Consider the following 21,570-nt stretch of genomic DNA (forward strand, 5'->3'; position numbering starts at 1 on the left):
GATCCGAAATGTAGTGGAGAAAAAGTAAAAGAATTTGTAATTGGAAACAGGGTTAGGGTTAGTACAAGTACTTCAAAAGTGTACTTAAGTATAAGTAAATGTACGTAGTTACTTTACACCACTGCTAACATTTCTTGCTGTCAAGAAACAGAATTACTTAAACTCCGATGCTTAGTTGACTGGGGTCCCAGGGGTATCTATTCTCCAAAAATAGTCAATCTACAAGCTCACAATGCATTGCACTGCGTTGTAAGCTTGTAGATCTGCTCTTCGGAAAAGAGATGTAGGGCGTGTGGTGACCTACAGTATAACAGAAACAAGGGGGCTATACTTCCACTCTTCTCTAACGTCGTGTACACTTTGACTTTTAAGCGCTTTCAGTCTGTGACTAGATAAATGTAGTCTGTTGCCAAAATGGTATATACTGTATATGGAATTGAAAAAGGTTAATAGCTGGCACCCTTGTGGCCCTCTAAGAAATGATTGTAACTGTTTTCATAGTAAACTTGCGACCGTCGCAAGTTTACTATGAAAACGGTCACAGCTTGTCTGTGTGTATCCCTGTCTGTCACGCCTGACACTGTGGGTTTGTCTGTGGTTCTATGGGTTTGTCGCTCTGACATCATGCTCTGATGTCACTGTGATGTCAGGGGAACCACTCTTAACAGAATGGGTTTGCCGTTCTGACATCACGCTCTGGCTTGATGTCTCTTTTATGCCCATATATGGAGATCGCTGATGTCATCATGAGTCACACTTGCAAATTAATTATGTCCTTGTCTGTTTTATGCCCATATATGGAGATCCCTGTCCCAGTGTCATCAATTCATGCCTAGTATTATACATTATACAATGTCACCTAATTCATGCCTAGTGTTATACATGGGTCTCTTAGAGGAGTCCGTACAAGCGGGGGACAAATATCTAATTAAGATTTTATTGATCACTTTTTAATAAAAGATGGGAAAAATGGTTGATGTATACAGTAGATTCAGAAGAGGTGAGCTGCTGATATGAAGGTGACAAAAATGTAAACCCCAATGTATTTTTTTTCTTTTCTTCTGTCTTTGTGTGTTTTGTATGTGTTTGTCTTTGTAACTCTTTATTTTGCAATCTTTAATAAAGACAAAAAAAATCTCAAAGGCAAGCACACCTGAATGAATAATATCCTTGCAAAATAGCTTCTATAACAGGTCACTCTTTTATTTAGATTTACTAATGCCAAATAAAAAGGGTATAGTATTTGCCTCTGTAAGAGCGTGTAAAACGTACTGATACAGTACATGTAATAACTTTATGTATATTACATACTGTAGTGTACACTTGCAATGCTAATGTGTGGTTGTCACAAAATCCAAAAACCACACCTGGTCTCACACCGTGTTGCAACCACTGAACTAGATGACAGCGAGTCTCAGATTCTATCAGACGTTTTTATATGTTTTAAAGAACTCTGTGTAGATGCTGATGTAATCCTATATTAACTTCTAGCACCTCAAACACGACAAGACTGGAGATACCACACATGCTAAACTCCGAAGCACTCGGCTCACCCATTTAGAACGGGTACACATTTTGTGTATCATTATTTTATGCTTTAACTATTGAAAAATAGCAGATATACAAGCTCACAGCGCGGCACCGAGTGCCGCGCTGCGAGCTTGTAGATCTGCTATTTTTGAAAAGTCGTGAACATTAGAATTTTGACCCGATTCTATAATCCTTCTAATTCTAGGCCTAAATGGGTTAATTGTTTCATAACTCTGTGTAGAATTGTTCATTTTGTTGATTTATGTATCCAATTTTTCTGTTGCTGCTGCGCGACGTGCGCATACAGTACTTTGGCTGGTGATCGTATTTCCTCTCTGGGGAACAATAATGTTTAATCTTATGTCGTTAGTGTATACTGTATCATATTCTGTAAAAAAATAAGTGGTGTTTGCGGCCTTCCATGTCACTGAAGTTACAATGAATACAATTCTAATTGATTGCTTATGAATGAAAAGACACTGATGCAGGTCTTATGGAAAATAATAATAATATATGTTATACCGCAAAATGAGAAATAAAAGTGTTATGAAAAGGAAGGCTGTAAGGTCTATAACCTTGAGCATGCGCGCACGCACACACGCGCATGCTTGTGCGCGCACACACACACACACACACACACACACACACACACACACACACACACACACACACACACACACACACACACACACACACACACACACACACACACACACACACACACACACACACACACTTCCTAATAACCACAGGGTGATTTAGATTAATTTGTCTCCCCACCACACAGTTCTCCACACTGATCAAACATTGTGTGATGTGTGTGTGTGCGCGCACGCACCTGTGTTAGTGCATGTCTGTCTATACCTAAGTATAAATATACAGTACACATACCGGTATACTGTATGTAAAATATACCGTACAGAATGTGCATGTGCGTTTGTGTCGCGTAGGCGCGCATGTACTGTACATGCATGAGACATGAGTATTCTAGTGTATTCTATAGTTTTGATGAGTGCGTGCGCGAGTAGTACATGCATGTGACTATGTCTACACTGTGTGTGTGCATGCGCATCATGCCCACACATAATGGTTTCTCATTAAGCCCGGGCCGTCCAGGCCTCGGGGGTCTGTGGTCCAGGCTCCTGGTTAGACCTCTCTGTCTGTGCCAGCCGGGCCGGGCCGGGGTCTGGCACCGGCCCAGAACCCACATCTTTACAGCGAGCCGTCATGCCACACTGTGCCATGTTCATAGACCGGCCGCAGGCCCTGATTAAAACTCATGACTTCAAACTTTCCTAACTGTCAGAGAGAGAGGGAGAGAGAGAGAGAGAGAGAGAGAGAGAGAGAGGGAGGGAGCGAGGGAGGGAGAAAGGGGTAAAGAGAATAGGGATGGGACGATATGAACATTTCATATCACGATTATCGTGACAAAAGAAATCGCGATTTACGATAGTATCGCGATAATCAAAATCCATTATCCTGGGGCGGAACATTTGCCAAAAAATAGCCAATCTACAAGCTCACAATGCGTTGCAACGCAACGCGTTGTGAGCATGTAGATCGGCTATTTTTAAGACATTTGTAGATAGGCTATTTTTAAGACATTTGATAGAGAGTGAAAAAAAGACTGTATCAAGTATGTATATTATAAGTGCCTTTTACCAATTATAGAGGGTTTAAGTTACCGGATGCAGCTCGGCAAATAAAAGGTGAATTGATCCCAGTGCATGATGAAGGACGATATCACAATAAATTAAAGATTATCGTGAGTGTTTTTTATCACAATAAACAGTAATATTGCTTATCGTCCCATCCCTAAAAGAGAGAGAGACAAAGGAAGAAGGGAGAAAGAGAGAGAGAGAAACAAACACACAGACACACAGACAGACAGACAGACAGAGGGATTGATAAACATAAGGGGGCAAAGAATAAGACACAGAGCGAGAGATGGAAGAACGTGATACAGGGGAAAGAGAGAGAGAGAGAGACAGAAAAGCCTTACTGTGGCATTGGTGTGTTTTTCAACACGTCACCCTGGCTGGGATTTATTTCTGTCAGTCAGCAGTAGGTGTGTACAGTATGTACACATTAAAATCTGCCATACGTGTTCATTTTACTCTCTGAGAGAGTGCAATGAAAATGGACCCAAATGGACCAGTATAAGGGGTTACATTTTTACACTGTAGAGTTTTTACAGGATTTTACCGTGTATGTGTTTTCATATCAGCTTTCACTGTAATACGGCATTATAGTGTATGCATGTTTATGCGTGCGTGCGTGTGTCTCAGATGGTGGTCTATGTTCTCCACAAGGATGACGGTGGTGTTTCATTTTCTTGTAATAACAGACAGACAGACAGAACTGACGGTTCTCACAGGCCCACTGTGTTGTGGGTGTTTGGGTTTAAATTCTTCTGGTTGTACATATACAGTATGTATATTAAAAAAATGAAGCTATTAATGGTAAGAAATAGTGATTTTAAATATTATATAAACAAAGGTCTCTGTGACACAGAGAAAAACATTGGCTTTGAGGCAGGCACCGTTTAGTCCCTCAAATGAGCTCTGGAGATGTCAGCCTCCAAAGCAGACCCATGTTTTGGGATTAATTGCACAATTTTCAGCTCAGATGGTCATAATTCGAATTAAATTCAATGATCATTCCTAATAAAATAAAATAAAATAGAGAGAGAGAGAGACAGATACAGTGTATATGCCATTTTTTTTTTTTTTTTTTTAAAGCAGCAAAAGAATCTGTTGACATCAAGTCTATGTGCCAAGAGTGCTCCCTGCTGGACAGCCGCGGAATTGCAGAACATGCTTCAATCAAAATGACAAACCAACAGGGTTATCGCATTTCATTTCAATCAGCTGTTATATAATAACATGTGAAAATGATATTGCAATAAACCCAGCTCTAATTGAGTACAAATGGACCACGCAAGTTTATTTACAAGCCTGCTTAAGCTACTGAGCAGAAGAAGAAACTTTTCAACCGGTCCGGCATGTTTTATTGGGAATTGACATTGTCAAACAAAGTCTGGCAGCCCATTTCTTTTTCTTTTTTTTCTTTTGTAAATTGTGATCTTAAAAATAAGAAAATATTGCAAATAATAGTAGCTATGGCCCATAACATGGTTGCATACTGTATGAATTCATGTTAACTATGAACTAACAGGCTTAACTAATAGAAAGATTAGTTTAGTTAAGTAATAGCTATTCCAACATGAACTGATGAAGAATAGGATTTCATGATGAATTAATGATTAAATGAATCATGATTTAAGCATTGTTGAGCGTTAATTGTATGAATCTGTCCCTTATTGTAAGGGGTTACCGACATATATACTGTTCATGACTAAAAGGGCAAAAGGCCACTACGACGACGATAACACAACTGAGATACCGGAAAGACACTCATAAACAGGCGCTTGATAGCAGACATAATTCATTCTGTATGGAGTGTATGCATGTAGTAGATCATAACTGTATCAAACACAAATACGGCAACCGAAGCGTTTCACAACAGCAATAAACCCCAACGCCGTTTACCCCACACAAGAAACAACACACGTTAGCGCAGAAGTGAGGTCGGCTGTTCACAAATGAACTCCAGGGAGAGCCGAGTGGATATCTCAGCAGTACAAGCGGGAGAGGGACCACCCAGGAAAACGCTGGGGGCCCACTGTTGTTTTACACACGTATATGGAAATGCAACGCGAGAGGTCAGACAGGACACACAGCAAAAAAGTGACATTAATCCATTCAAAACGGGTATTATTGTGTATCATTATTTTATGCTTTAACTACTGAAAAATAGCAGATATACAAGCTCACAGCGCGGCACCGAGTGCCGCGCTGCGAGCTTGTAGATCTTCTATTTTTGAAAATTTGTGAAAATTAGAATTTTGACCCGATTCTATAAGTGTATTTTGAATCCTTCTAAGGTTTTTTTTTGAAAAACCTATGTTTCTGTATGTCAGCAATCTGGCCAGTCATCGTCAAAGAAACGGTCCTTTTCACTTAAATGGAGCTCAGTTATTCTGTTCTTGAGAGACTACTATGTCAGTGGTTCTCAAACCTTTTCATGTGAAGGACCCCCAAAATTATGTGTATTTGGCCACGGACCCCCATCTCAAAATATTTAGTTCCAGGGACCACCCAGAAGCAAAATTTTAGTTACAAACGTTCGCTCTAAAAATACATATATTCAAAGATTTGCAGACATTTTCTCAACTTTTTCAAAAATAGTAGATCTACAAGCTCGCAGCGCAGCACTCGGTGCCGCGCTGTGAGCTTGTATATCTGCTATTTTTCTATAGCTAAAGCATTCAATAATTCTAGGCCTAAATGGGTGAAAAAAAAAGAAAAAAAAATGTGGGAATGCAGTCAAACAAAACTCCAGTGAAATGTAAAAATACATGAAAACGTTTATTTCTCTCTCTCCTCTTATGTACCATTTTGGATATTTTGGACCATTGCCATTACTGCCAGGGACAGAGGTACAGGGGCGTCAATTGGGTATGGCAGGGGTATGCAGCTGCCATACCCTGGGTCCAGGGGGGAAAATAAAAGTTACCTTTAAATATAAATCCATGAATGTCTCTTTGTCTATCTGTATTATGTTGTTAAATTACAGTAAACTAACTACAAAATGTAACAAAATGGTCACGTTAACAAGGTATTGTGGCACGTTTAACATGCCAAGTTTAGCTGCACTTGAACAACCATTCCAGGCTGCCATATCCAGCCCAAGAAACCGTAGAAACGGGGGGAAATAGAATGTACTTCTTAAGGTATGGCAACATGACTGGTGTCTTGCACGCGCGCGAAGGCGCGCGTGCAAGACACCAGTCATGTTGCCATACCTTAGCTTTTTCTGAACCGACGCCACTGCAGAGGTAGAGAGACAGATAGAGAGAGGGAGAAAGAGAAAGAGAGAGAGAGTTGGATGGAGAGAGCAAGAGAAAGGGTTTCATGTGTCTAATTCGGTGGTCAAGAGGGAAAATTGCAATCATCTGTGACTTCGCACTGTGAATCACGTTATTTTCCCTGTGATATCTGGCCCTCGCTCTGGGTTTTGACTGGCGTGGCCCTCTCGCACAGGGACCACTGGGGACCCCGCTTCAATTCAGCCAGTGAAACAGAAGTTGAGGCTTTGCCCTTTGGAGGGCGACGACGATGAAAGCCCGAGTTGTTTTTAATGGAGGGGAAAAGGAGAAACAGCGGCAGAACGATATCTGACAGGGAAAAGACACGTTGAGATCGAAATGCATGTTTCCTTCGCTATGTGTGTGTGTGTGTGTGTGTGTGTGTGTGTGTGTGTGTGTGTGTGTGTGTGTGTGTGTGTGTGTGTGTGTGCGTGTGCGTGCGTGCATGTGTGCGTGCGTGCATTGATCTTTTCTTTGTATTCCTGGTCAAAGCCATCTTGAAGGCAATTAATCATCCACATCCATTCCTCCAACCTAACGCCACCGCAAAACATTACAAAAACACAAATCCACTTTTAATGACAAAGAAATAAAAACCTAAGGAAAGAAAAGAAAAAGAAAAGCAAATGAGAGAATAAGTAAGACTGAAAATGATACATTTTGTGCAGCAGGGTTGTCTGGGAGCACTCAGCTCCGACACACAGACACACACACGCACGCGCACACACACACACACACACACACACATTCACAAACGCACACACGTGTGCACACACACGCACGCACGCACGCACATGCATACACGCACGCACGCACGGACGCACACACACACACACACACACACACACACACACACACACACACACACACACACACATACAGCCCTTCTGGTATGCTGCAGGCTGGCTCAAACAACAACCATGTCAGGGAAAAACACTTCAATATGTGGACGTGCACACATATCCATACACAACACACACACACACACACACACACACACACACACACACACACACACACACACACACACACACACACACACACACACACACACACACACACACACACACACACACACACACACACACACACACACACACACACACACACACGCACGCACGCACATGCATAAACTGCACCTCCCCCTACTCTCTCCAGAGCGCTCAGACTGCGTGCGAGGCCTCAGGGAGCGACAGGTTGACATTGGATACATTTCACATATTCTTTTATCTGCATGAGTTCACTACGTAATACTGAGTGATGAGGAAGATCCAAGGAGAATTAACGTGAAATCTCTTACATCTCAAGAGAAACCTTTTTTTTTTCTCTCTCTCTCTCTTTTTCTTTTTGCAATAACGAGGAAATTCTGTAAATAAAAAAAATCCCCTTTCTGTTCAGCTTTTATAATGTGATGCATCATAATTTGCCTGCGTGGATGAAAAACAGATCATTAGCTTTAGAATTATGGGCTTTAATACTAAATTGGGTATACGAAGGGGAGAAAATGTTTTCTTTTATTACCTTTTATTGGCAGGGTTTTTCTTTTTCCTATACTAGACTTGATTCTTAAGATGGCCTCAGATCTCATGATATTTTGTGCTAACAATTACTGTGATGGGATTGGGAATGGGATCTGGGGTGTCATCAATACCTGCCTCAATGCAACACTGAATTTCAATAAAAAAAGATTTGAAAAGAAGCTTTAGAATTATGAGCTCAAGAATATTGGGTCACGTTTATCCAACACAGGATTATGGTTATATGAGAAAAGGCCTCCTGCTGTTAGGGCATTAACGAAAAAGTCGACAAGTCGACTCAGTCGACTTCATTACACAAGTCGACTCCCACCAGAGAAAGTTGAAAAAGAAAAAAACGTTATATTGTGAAAATAGCAGATCTACATGCTCACAGCGCTTCGCGTTGGGAGGCGTTGTGAGCATGTAGATCGGCTATTTTCACAATTTCTGCCTAATTTGTAATTTTAGAGGTATTAAAAAGTCCTTAAATTAGCACTTTAGAAATATGTAGATACCCTCTATCTATACACTTAAACTTTATGTTGGTTTATTACTGTTGAGTGAGAAAACACAAGTCGTTAATGCCCTACCTGCTGTACGTCTTGTCTTGCACAGCAAAATCCTCTGTTAATTTCTGCAAAGAACGAGGCGGTTCTCGCTTTATTTAGACAGGATAGCAGACAAACAGGAAGCTGAGGGCAGAGAGCGGGAAGGACGTCGTGCACACACAGGTGTTGCGTTTATTTGGTCTACGCACTATCCGGTCACCTACCGGCAGTCCGGCATACGCATGAATCAAGGCTGTTTTATAGTTTACAGCTAGAATGACCCTTACCACATTGTCGTCCCCCCCCCCGCCCAAATAAAAATAAAATTGCCATGTTGAATGATACTTTTTCAGGTTATGGTGGTACACTAACCGTATGTACGTATTGCAGCGACACTTCCAGTGTGCTGCCAATAGTTTGACTCACCTCAAAATCTGTTCTATGGTTTTCAAACTGCAGCAGAATAGTTGCATGACAGTAATATACTCACATGGTGTGTGCACACACGCACGCACGCACGCACGCACGCACGCACGCACGCACGCACGCACGCACACACACACACACACACACACACACACACACACACACACACACACACACACACACACACACACACACACACACACACACACAGACATTTGATTGCTTTATTTGAATCCGCAGTTAAACAAGTAACAGTTGAAGTACTCAAATATTTTGATGTCTTAATTGATGGACTGATTTGAACTCTCTTTAGCATTCATTCATTCAGTCAGTCACCCGAACACACACACATGCACGCAGCTAGGCACACACGCGCGCATGCATGCACACACACACATATACTGTATAGTATTTAAGTCTTCATGCGAATGATTCGGATGCATGATTGAGAATATGTGCTTGTTGATCTGTATGTTTGTGTGTTTGTGTTTGTGTGTTTTCATGAGGCTGTATGACTGTACTGTAAGTGTACATGCACGATTGTGTTTGTATGTATGTGTGTGTGCGTGTGTGCGTGTGTGTGTGTGTGTGTGTGTGTGTGTGTGTGTGTGTGTGTGTGTGTGTGTGTGTGTGTGTGTGTGCATGCATGCATGTCTGTCTGTGGAACAGTAAATGTTTGTGTATGTGAGTGTTTGAGTCCATTCAGCAGTCCTTTTCAGTTCGGTGCTTGGAAATGGGTTTTCTCGCAATTAGGGACAATTACCAGTCCACCACAAGTCAAAAACAAGTCCCTGCAGTATAATATAGTGTATACTGATGGAGCGAACCAGAGAACAAACACATCCTCACCCAGTACAGACAGAAAACATTAATGGGCTAGAAAACAAACACTAGAAGCAGAGCAGGGGAGAAAGGGGACAACATTGTTGTTTGCAGGATAAATGTGAGCACGCCACACACACACAAACGCACACACACACACACACACACAGTCACGCTCACACACACACACGCACACGCGCACACACACACACACACACACACACACACACACACACACACACACACACACACACACACACACACACACACACACACAGAACCCTCTGAACTTTTAACCCTATGAAGGGGCTTTCCAAAATGGCGGCAACACCCAGTTGTATACACACACACACACACACACACACACACACACACACACACACACACACACACACACACACACACACACACACACAGCGACGCTGTATTTCTGAAGGCAGTTTTTTGGTTCACTGGTTACAATTACCTCTGTAATATCTTAACTGCTGCAAACAAGTCCCTCAGCGGCCTCGCGACCTGAGAACTGTTTCTCCTCCATGCCTTTCTCTCTCCCTCCCCGCGCTCTCTTTCCATCCCCACCTTCCCTCTCGCCTCTTATACTCCCTCTGATCACTTCGGCCAACGTGGTCCATTGCAAACCTCTAAGGCCCACTGAGCAAAAATGATTCACTGTGGCCATGGCTACAGCCATGCCAACCTACACACACACACGCACGCACGCGTGCGCACACACACACATACAGAGCTACAAATCCTTCACCCAGCCTCATTCTTAGGCATATTAAACACACACATTTTAATATATGATGAAGGCGATCAATCTTGTGATTGTGAAAATGAAAGCGAGAAAAAAGGGCAATTGGCAACATTTTACTCTTCTCTACTTTCAAGGCTGTGTGGGTTTGGCTGGACAGCGGAGAGAGGGAGGGAGGGAGGGAGGGAGGGAAAGAGAGATGAAGATGGAGTGTGTAGTGAAAAAAATAGCAAGAGAAGGAGAGAGAGAAGAGAGAGAGAGAGGTTGTCTACATTGTACTGAAACCAACAGGCACGTGCACACATACAGTATCAAAGGGGGCTTGAGCCCCTGCCATTTAATCCGTCTGTAAAAAGTGCCCTCTCCAGACCATGAATGCAGTTTTTACTATGGTGAAAGAAATGCAAATACCCGAAAGCAGTGTTTAAGAGAATTGCCTTGTCCAAACTCGCCATGCAGCATCTTATGTTGAAAGAATTGTCCTCTCTGTTGATTATGCTTAGTTCAGTGTGCTATCACGCATCGAAAATAGCCAACCTCCAAGTGAGCTTAGTTGGAGGTCTGCTATTTTCGATATTTCCACCAAAAGGCCCTTTTAGAAATGTCAGCCCCTGCCTCTCTAGCATTCTCTGCACGTCCCTGGAAACCAAGTGGGATGGGGAACAGTTCTCATGGCCTCCCTCCGGGCAGCATTAAAACCATGGATTTCGGAAGTGAGAGACGCGGTTGAAACTTGGCTCGGCACGTTGGTACCTTCTCCCTGGCAGTCTGGTGGTGAGCGGAGCTGGATCATTTCAACTCCGGCGGTTGAAGCCTTGAGCCCAGGGTTCATGGCCCGACTGAGGCTTATGAAAACTGTGAGACGCGTTCTCCTCCGGGCCAGCGGTCAAGAGTGTCAGAATACTTCCTACAACCAATGCAGGCACTGAGAAATACAAGTGAATGCTATTTGTTGGCAAAGACATTCGATAGAGAGTGAAAAAAAGACTGTATCAAGTACGTATATTATAAGTACCTTTTACCTTATAGATGGTTTTAGTGGTACCGGATATGCAGCTCTGCAAATAAAAGGTGAATTTATCCCAGTGCATGAGGACGATTTCAGGATAAATTAAATCTCCACGATATGATTATCTTGAATGTTTTTTATCGCGATAATATCGATAATATCGCTGCAGCCTGGGGGTGATCTCCCAAAGCTCAATTAATGCCGCGCTGCACGTTGTGACCTTGCGGATCGGCTCTTGTTGGCGGGTGTATTTTGGCGGGCCTTGATGGCGTCGTAATGGATGATTTTACATTATGTAGCTGATCTAACAAGCTGCGACGCGTTGTGAGCTTGTAGATCTGCCATTTTCAGAGCGCAACACCTGAGCGCAACTGAACATAAAATGACATGTCTAGTTCTACTGGATCTCTTCTCCACTGGTCCGTTCTTAACATTTTAGCCTAGTTTTATTTGTTGACGAAATTGTCAATATATATACTGTATATAGTGTTAGTTTTAGTCATCATAGCTTAGTTTTTATTTCATTTTTTTGGTTTTCATCAGTGAAAAAAGGTAGTCGACGAAATTTGTCCTCATAGTTTTAGTCGACGTAATCAACACTGCCCGAAACCCATCGGATCACGAACCGCCAAACGTCCTACAACGACTCTGTCTTTGACCTCAGCGGGACATGTCACAGTCAAACAATATGGAAGGCCTTACTCTCTGCCCCTGCTTATGTCATTACACAAAGCACGCTCGTCTCTGACCACAAGCCTGTCCATTCATACACATTATGAGAGCAATAAATGCTTGGAGACAACCGTGACTGCGTCTAATCTGATTGACAGACACAATGGAAACTTCGGACAAACAGATCACTGAGCGCTCAACGGGAAAAAGGAGACAGCATAGACGGGTCACACATGACGATTATAGGGAGAGAGATTGCTTTCGGAAATGAAAACCCATAGCATTAACTGGTTTAAATGAGAGTCACACACACGCGCATGCTGGAAAGAGGCATGAATTCAAAAGGCAAATCAAATCAATCAAATTTGATTGAATGTGATTTGATAAAGACATTTTCAGGCCCAGAAACACAGGCCTGCAGAGGTTCAAATGCACATGCACATACACATACAAAAATGCATGCATGCGCGTACGTGCGCGCGTGCGCACACACACACACACGCACACGCACACACACACACACACACACACACACACACACACACACACACACACACACACATACACACACCCCAGGCCCTGTGTGAGAACTGGGAAGGTCAGAAGTTCACCAGAATCAACAAACTGAAAGAATTGCTGAGTCATCCATTAATGACTTAAAGTCATTATGATGAGAACACTGTTATGCTTCCTTTCACATACACCCACACACACATGAACAGGTCACATACACACACCACTGCCACCAGGGGTGTCACAAGGGGGGGGGGGGGGGGGGGGGGACTGAGTTACCAGGGCCCAAGGTGGAGGGGCCTTTTTAGCTATTGATAAATAGCAGATATACAAGCTCACAGCGCGGCACCGAGTGCCGCGCTGCGAGCTTGTAGATCTGCTATTTTTGAAAAGTCACGAAAATGTTCTGAATGTATGTATTTTTTAAGCAAACATTTGTAACTCAAATTTTGCTTCTGGGGGGTCCCTGGAACTAAATATTTTGAGATGGGGGTCCGTGACATGAAAAGTTTGAGCACCACTGACATGGAAACAGGTTTCTTTCACACATTTTCAAGATTTTTCAAAAATAGCAGATCTACAAGCTCACAGCGCGGCACTCGGTGCCGCGCTGTGAGCTTGTATATCTGCTATTTTCCAATAATTCATGGGGGGCCCGCAGTGAATCCTTGTACCCAGGGCCCAGAATTTGGTGTGACGTCCCTGACTGCCACCATGGTGACATCACAAGATTATCAAAAGAATGTGATCCACTGAACTCTGATCCACTGAAGTGTTATCGATGCATGACGAATAATTACATGAATTAATTTGCTTATGGTTTTAGTGCTCTCCAAGTCAAATATATCTCTGTAGTGAAAGCTTCATTTTTTGTTTTACCACGTTCCGTAATGGAAATGGCTGGGGCAAACAAAATCCACAAAAAGGGATCGCCCCCCTTGTTAAAAATTAAAATGGTAATTTGTTACAGAGCAGCCAAAACTTACAACATTATTCTGTGGTAGCGGCAGTAAACATACCGTGCGCCCCTCCACAGCATGCACGCACGCACGCACGCACATACGCACACACGCACATACAGACACACGCACGCACATACGCACGCACGCACGCACGCACGCTCGCACATACGCACGCACGCACGCACATACGCACGCACATACGCACGCACGCACATACGCACGCACGCACGCACGCACGCACGCACGCACGCACGCACGCACGCACGCACGCACGCACACACACACTCAGAACACCACTATCATTAGAATGACAGAATAACTCCTCTGTTCATCCCTCCATGTAGGCCAGCTGGCTTTCTCCACCTCTCCTTTCTTTTCTTTTATTCTTCTCTCCTTTCCTCTCCCCAAAATGTACGTACAAACACAAGACAGAACCACCACCACCGGAGCCAAGTTATACACAACACCACAGCACCACTCACAAGAAAGAGAGAAAGTGAAGTTTAAAAGAAGAAATATGATATTCACAACATTATTTCTCAGCATTAAATGACGGTACACTGTTAGTGCTTCTTGAAGTGGTAAAAGGTGTTTGTTTAGCTCTGAGAGTGTACTTCCAGTCTACCATACAAAACTCTGGCCACGGTGTGAACATGGTCAGAATGTGGTACATTACAGAATATCATAACTGCACTATAACTGAATCAAAACATGCATAGTTACAAGGAAAATGTGCCCAAAATGTGCCCAAACACGCACAAAACTATCTGTTTAGGACTTCAATTTACTCAATGAATTACAGTAAGTAATACAAATGATCAAACTATTGTACTGTATATAATTGTTACTCATACAAGTTTTGATTGTCTTAAGTACCAGCTCTTATGACCACCAAACCTTTCATCGAAACAGGTCCGGTTCAACTACAAAATGACGTCATTCGATAAGCATTACCCCGAATTAGAGTTCGGAAAGCTGCACATCGGAAATTTGGAACTCTCCGACGAAAGGTTTGGTGGTTGGAGACAGTATGGACAGGCCTTTAAGTTAAGGCATTAGAGCAGGTACTTAAGACAATCAAAAAAGAGCCCTAGAAGTGTTACATGCTCGTTCAGTTCCTCAAAAAGACCGTCAGCCGTTTCCAGACTGGATTAAACACATTAATTAGATCTACAAGTGTTTCATTCTATAGGACAGGGTTCCCCAATTAGTTTTCCCCAAGGGCCGAATTATGTCTAGGGTACCAAGCCGAGGGCCACAACATTGCAGGGGGTGACGGTGGCGTTCCCACTACTCCAGCGACAGTTTTCGTCGTTGTCGGGTGAAAATCTTGTATGTCCAAAACCGTTTGTTTTGAATTTATCATTTTAAAAATGATTTAAACTAGTGAAAACAGCCGATCTACAAGCACACAACGCCTCGCGGTGCAAGGCGTTGTGTGCTTGTAGATCTGCTGTTTTTACTACTTTTGTGCGACGGCCTTGTATGATTTGCGAAAGAACGTACAAATTTGGATACAAGATTACCACCCGACAACAACGATATACTAGTGTTGTTGCTGCTCTTATACCACCATTATTACTGGGGTTGGTGTGGGCCAGACAGTAGCTCCCTGCGGGCCGCAAATGGCCCACGGGCCGCCTATTGGGGAACCCTGCACTAGGACTTACACGTTAACTTCATCTTGAAAAAAAAGGAGGATCCGGGTACTCAATAGCAAAAAGAGGAAAAAGCCTTTATTAAAACAAGGCAGACGCCAACATGTTTCAACCACAACGGGACTTCATCAGGGCAAAAAGGATGAAGACCTGATGAAGACCTGTTGTGCTTGAAACAGGTTGCTGTTCGCCTTGTTTTAATAAAGGCTTTTCCATCCTTTTACTATCGAGTGTCTGGATCCTCTGTTTTGTCATGTTTTAAAATAGCAGATCTACATGCAAAATAGCAGATCTACATGCTCACAACGCCTCGCGTTGCGAGGCGTTGTGAGCATGTAGATTGGCTATTTTCACAATGTTCGCCTCTAGCTTATTTAATATTTGACAGTTTGGCCAGTCCTGTCGAATATTCAACTATTCGAATACTTTGAGGTCGAATAATTCGAATACTAAAAATCACTATTCGTGAATGGCCTACTGGCCACCACGAAATCTATAATATTATCATTAAAACAAGTGGCACGTTAAGGAGGAAACAATTGCTTAGTATTCAACATAAGCTCCAGGTAAGTTTTGTTTAAACAGCTTTGAATCCATAGCTGATAAGGGACTTCAAGCAAACTCCATGGCAGTGGAAAACATTTCCAGAAAGACAGATCCGGTGTCTAATGAAATACGTTTTTGTCGCTGTTGACCATGTCATCTGTCTGTATTGAGACAGTGAAATGGGAAAAAAAATAAAAAGTGAGAAAAAAAAAATGCATTCACTGCATTGCTTTGCTTTTTAATATAGTGGAGCTAAGCGCACAACACGCAACAACGTAATCCATTGTGAGCTTGTAGATCTGCTACTAAAAATCTTGGATCATTTTTGACAAATGTGGACTATTTGTAAAATATTTTAGCAAAACAAAAATCTTATATGGGGGTACCTGGCACAATATTTTCAGATGGGGGTCTAAAGCCAAGTAGCATAGTTGCTGCAATTTTAGAATAGATATGACAACATATCTCACATACAGATATGTGAACATGAGAAAATATATGTACACAAGAAAATATCCAAATGCCCATCCATAGTACACACATATTGTCACTGTCGGGCAGAAACCTTGTATCTCCAAGTTTCAAATTTGAAAGTTTTTTCGCAAAGTAAAGCCCTGCTTCATCATACAAGGCCGTCGCACAAAGGTAGTGAAAACAGCAGATCTACAGTGTGCTTGTAGATCGGCTGTCTTCACTAGTTTAAATCATTTTTAAATGTATAATTATGTACATACAAGGTTTCCACCTGACAACGACAATATGCAAAACATACAGAACATACAAACACAGAGCACACACACCACACACATACACAGGTTAGGTTGGGCACCTGGGAGTCCTATGACCTTTGACCCTAAAGAGGCAGCCATATGTTCTCTGTGTGTGTGTGTGTGTGTGTGTGTGTGTGTGTGTGTGTGTGTGTGTGTGTGTGTGTGTGTGTGTGTGTGCGTGCGCACGTGCGTGCGTGCGTGCGTGCGTGTGTGTTTAGGTTTACCAATCAACGAGGGGAGCTTACAGACTGGCCTGAACAAACACTCACAGCCACCAGCTCCAGCAGGTGCACAGACTGCACACACGAGCGTGCACACACACACACACACACACACACACACACACACACACACACACACACACACACACACACACACCCACACACACACACGCACACACACACACTCACAGAAGAGTCTCCTGAGGCCAAGGTCAGCCCCTTACAGACCACAGGTCTGCTTTGGCTCACAGATGTGGGCTCACAGATGTGTGTGTGTGTGTGTGTGTGTGTGTGTGTGTGTGTGTGTGTGTGTGTGTGTGTGTGTGTGTGTGTGTGAGAGAGAGAGAGAGATTTGGATTCTGATCAGGGACCAGTGAGGGGGAGGGGAGTAGGGCTGTTGCTTATAATGACAGGAAGTAGGAAGTACGGCCCCTCCGCTGTCACATGGCCGCCAGCTGCCAGGACCACGAAAGGGGGATCAAGGATCTATGATGGAGACGATGGTGTGTGTGTGTGTTAGGGATGGGACGATAAGCGATATTATCGTATATCACCATAAAAAACACTCACGATAATTGTATTGTGGAGATTTAATTTATCGTGATATCGTCCTCCGTCATGCACTGGGATCAATTCACCTTTTATTTGCTGAGCTGCATATCCGGTACCACTTAAACCCTCAAAGATTGGTAAAAGGTACTTATAATATATGTACTTGATACAGTCTTTTTTCACTCTCTATCAAATGTCTTTGCCAAAAAATAGCCGATCTACAAGCTCACAACACGCGATGCGTTGTGAGCTTGTACATCTGCTATTTTTTGGCAAATGTTCCGCCCCAGGATAATGGATTTTGATTATCGTGATAATATCGTAAATCACAATTTCGTTTGCCACAATAATCGTGATATGAAATTTTCATATCGTCCCATCCCTAGTGTGTGTGTGTGTGTGTGAGTGTGTGTGTGTGTGTGTGTGTGTGTGTGTGTGTGTGCGTGTGCGTGTGCGTGTGCGTGCGTGTGTGTCATTATACAGTATATATGCACTGCATTGGGGGGCTCATTAACGCCCGATTGATACTTGCATGATCACACATCGTGTCGTGCACAGAAAATAACACCTCTACAAGATCACAAAGCGTTGCGGTTGTTATATTCAGTGCACAACACTGGCATGTATATATGAAGCAGGCTTAACTTATTAACAGACGAATCACTATAGTCTAATAGAGAAAACAGCATGTAAATCCAGACTGACATGCAATAAAAGTGAACAGTGGAGTGAATGAAGAAAAACACACTATCGTCAATGGCAGGCACACTGTTCCTATTAGTCCAACAATGCTACATTTCCAGTAACTGTCACCCATCCATCTATCGTTGCTGTTGGGCAGAAACCTTGTATCTCCATATTTCAAGTTTTCAAGTTTTTTCACAAATGTATGCCCTACAGTACATATCGTCGTTGTCGGGTGGAAACCTTGTATGTCCAAAACCGTTTGTTTTGTATTTATAATTTTAAAAATGATTTAAACTATAGTGAAAACAGCCGATCTACAAGCACACAACACCTCGCGGTACTTTTGTTCGACAGTCTTGTATGGTGAAGCAGGGCTTTACTTCGTGAAAAAACGTACACATTTGAAACTTGGAGATACGAGGTTTCTGCCCGACAGTGACGATATACAACAGTGTCACAAAAAATAGCAAAAATAGACAATCTATGAGCTCGAAACGTTGTAGATCTTCTTGAGCAGTAGCTTGTAGATCTGTTATTTTTGCTATTTTGGGAAAATAAATTAAGTCTGTGGGTTTTAAAATATTTAACCTATGAAACGTATTAACCAGAAAAGTAGCACTTTATAATGAAGTACCTCAATAAAGGCTAATTAACAGCTAATAAGGCACTTATTAACAATGAATTAACAGCTAATAAGGCACATTAAGTCCTAATAGTGCATTTATAAACCCTTTACTATGCACTTATTATGAGATCAATTAACACTAACAAATCCTTAATAAAATCTTTATTATAACAGTATAAACAATTAATTAAGCCTTTATTAACACTTTATTAGGCAATTTAAAGCCACCTATTCTAAAGTGGGAACACATCGGGTACACCCGCCACTCTGACATGTCGGTTGAGTCCTAATTGTGCATTTAGAAACCCTTTACTATGCACTTATTATGAGATCAATTAACACTAACAAATCCTTAATAAAATCTTTATTATAACAGTATAAACAACAACAAGTCATTAATTAAGCCTTTATTAACACTTTATTAGGCAATTTAAAGCCACCTATTCTAAAGTGGGAACACATCGGGTACACCCGCCACTCTGACATGTCTCCCTTCCGACATGTCAGAGTGGCGGGTGTACCCGATGTGTTCCCACTTTAGAATAGGTGGCTTTAAATTGCCTAATAAAGTGTTAATAAAGGCTTAATTAATTGTTTATACTGTTATAATAAAGATTTTATTAAGGATTTGTTAGTGTTAATTGATCTCATAATACGTGCATAGTAAAGGGTTTATAAATTCACTATTAGGACTTAATGTGCCTTATTAGCTGTTAATTCATTGTTAATAAGTGCCTTATTAGCTGTTAATTAGCCTTTATTGAGGTACTTCATTATAAAGTGCTACCAAAACAATTGTATCCATTGGAACAAAGGTTTTTTTTCCCCATTTCCTGAAAAGCAACCGTTTCGGACATACAAGGTTTCCACCCGACAGCATCGGTATCCACAGCCCTCAGAACAGAATGTAAAGTGAAACCTACGCATGTCTTGAACCAGCTACCACCAATGTTATGCCAAATGTGGCGCAGGCCTGGCTACAGCCTCGGACCATATGGATGTGTTTAGTTGCTGGTGCGTAACATGCACACACATGTAGTGCTGCTTGCGCGCATTACACTGAAAACACAAAATATGCACACGCACGCATCACCGCGGCAGACGCGCACTCACGCATGCATGTGCGTGTGACCTGCGAACATGACCGCGAGCACACATACGGTATTTGTGCACGTGTGATGGATAATATAAGATCATACTAGACGCAGACATACTGTAACCTCATTCCCCTAACTTCATATCTTTGTCCAGGGTAATAATATGAAAACAATAAAGACCAACAATGACAATTTAACAAATAGAAGTAAATAAATTACGACTGCTAACACGATAATGATCGATGGACTATAGACATATTTAGAAATGATAATTAGCAATAACTACAGTATTCTGCTCTGTATTCTGCTCAAAATAAAGTCTCTTTTAAATACCTCTGCACAACAATATTCAATACAATGTGCGAAAGTGCGCTTGGATGTTGTAACAATGCTTTAATGCACCTAAGCACTGTATACTTGTACAATAAATAGGTTGTACGATGAATAGCAAAATATGTCTGATAAACAATCTCAAAATGTGTCATAATAAATATACATATACTGTATATACTGTAATTATAATCTGCCTATAATTTCATAACCAAAAAAGGAATGTCATGCTGACCGGGGTCCCTCAAGGATCTCTCCTTGATCCCTTCATTTCTCCCCTCTAAGCACCAAAACGCTTAGCATTAATGTTAACCTATTATGATTTATGAGTGAGAGTAGGGATGCTAGGGTTCATGTGGTTAATCTCAGTCAGGCAAAAATCTCGGGTTTCCCCTCCTCTGTCAACCTGTACCCATTTATGTTCAAGACTCAAACGTATGATAGCCTGGAACTGAAAGTCAATGACAGACAGACAGACAGACAGACACAGACTGTCTTTTGCCTCTCCCCTCCTCCAGGTTTAAAACAAGCAGTGAGTCAGCTAACCATGGGTCCCATAGTTCGACCACACAGCGATGAAAATCATTTCAATGTGGAGTCCTCTGTAGCCTCTTGGGTCCTACACAGTATCTGGATAGCTGAAATATTATGCTTTCAAGGGATACCACGGACGATGAAGTACTGAAGTGAAAGAAACAAAGATGAGTCTAAAAGCTACAATAGCAGCACCTAGAGGCTGAGCTGCTACTTACACACAACAATGTCAGTGGTTTGAACCAGCTGGCATCGCCATGCTTTGCCCAGTGTTCTCACTAGTGCTGCTAAACATTAAATGTTGACATTTTGGTCAGAGAGTGGCACTAGAGGAAAGGTCATGACTCAGGTCGCTCAAATAGTTAATGTTCATTCCCCGGAGAACATAAATGTGTTCAATAAGATGCAAGAATCCACCTATTATATTGTCACATATATTTTGTGCAAGTGGACCTTTTGGCCTATAAGAGTGGTGCTATGGGAAAGGCCATGGGGGTCACCAAAAGATTTTCTGGGGGACATACTCCGCAAATTCCATGGCAATACAACCATCTTTGAGATATCTTGTTTGGGACCAAAGTGTTGGACAAACCTACCAACCAATCTACAGTACTGACATTGATATCCTTAGAGTCATTCGAAGCACACAGCATGATATAACCACATTAAGCACACAGTCACATAGCTCAGGCTCACCTTCAGACAGGTGTGCAGTGTGGGGTGTCTGCGTCTCCTTGCTATAAGACACCACCTCTTTGGGCAGGAAGTCCACTTGTGTGATCTTAGAGGCTCCCAGCCTGTGCATCCTACGCCTGGATAACACACACAAGACCATGAGCAATGTTACTGAACACTCACAACAAGACA

At 42.3% G+C, this 21,570-nt stretch overlaps 1 protein-coding gene across 1 annotated transcript in view; it reads right to left on the reverse strand.

Moving 5' to 3' along the window:
• dync1i1a (dynein cytoplasmic 1 intermediate chain 1a) overlaps positions 1 to 21,570 on the reverse strand; it is a 96,806-nt gene that overhangs the window by 65,989 nt on the left and 9,247 nt on the right. Inside the window, exon 7 of the mRNA XM_080735672.1 lies at positions 21,400 to 21,515. Within this exon, the coding sequence (XP_080591798.1) occupies positions 21,400 to 21,515 (116 nt within the window). The remainder of the gene's footprint in view (positions 1 to 21,399; positions 21,516 to 21,570) is intronic.

The sequence above is a fragment of the Nannobrachium achirus genome, assembly GCF_963921795.1.
Source record: "Nannobrachium achirus genome assembly, chromosome: 10".
Classification (NCBI taxonomy): Eukaryota; Metazoa; Chordata; class Actinopteri; order Myctophiformes; family Myctophidae; genus Nannobrachium; species Nannobrachium achirus.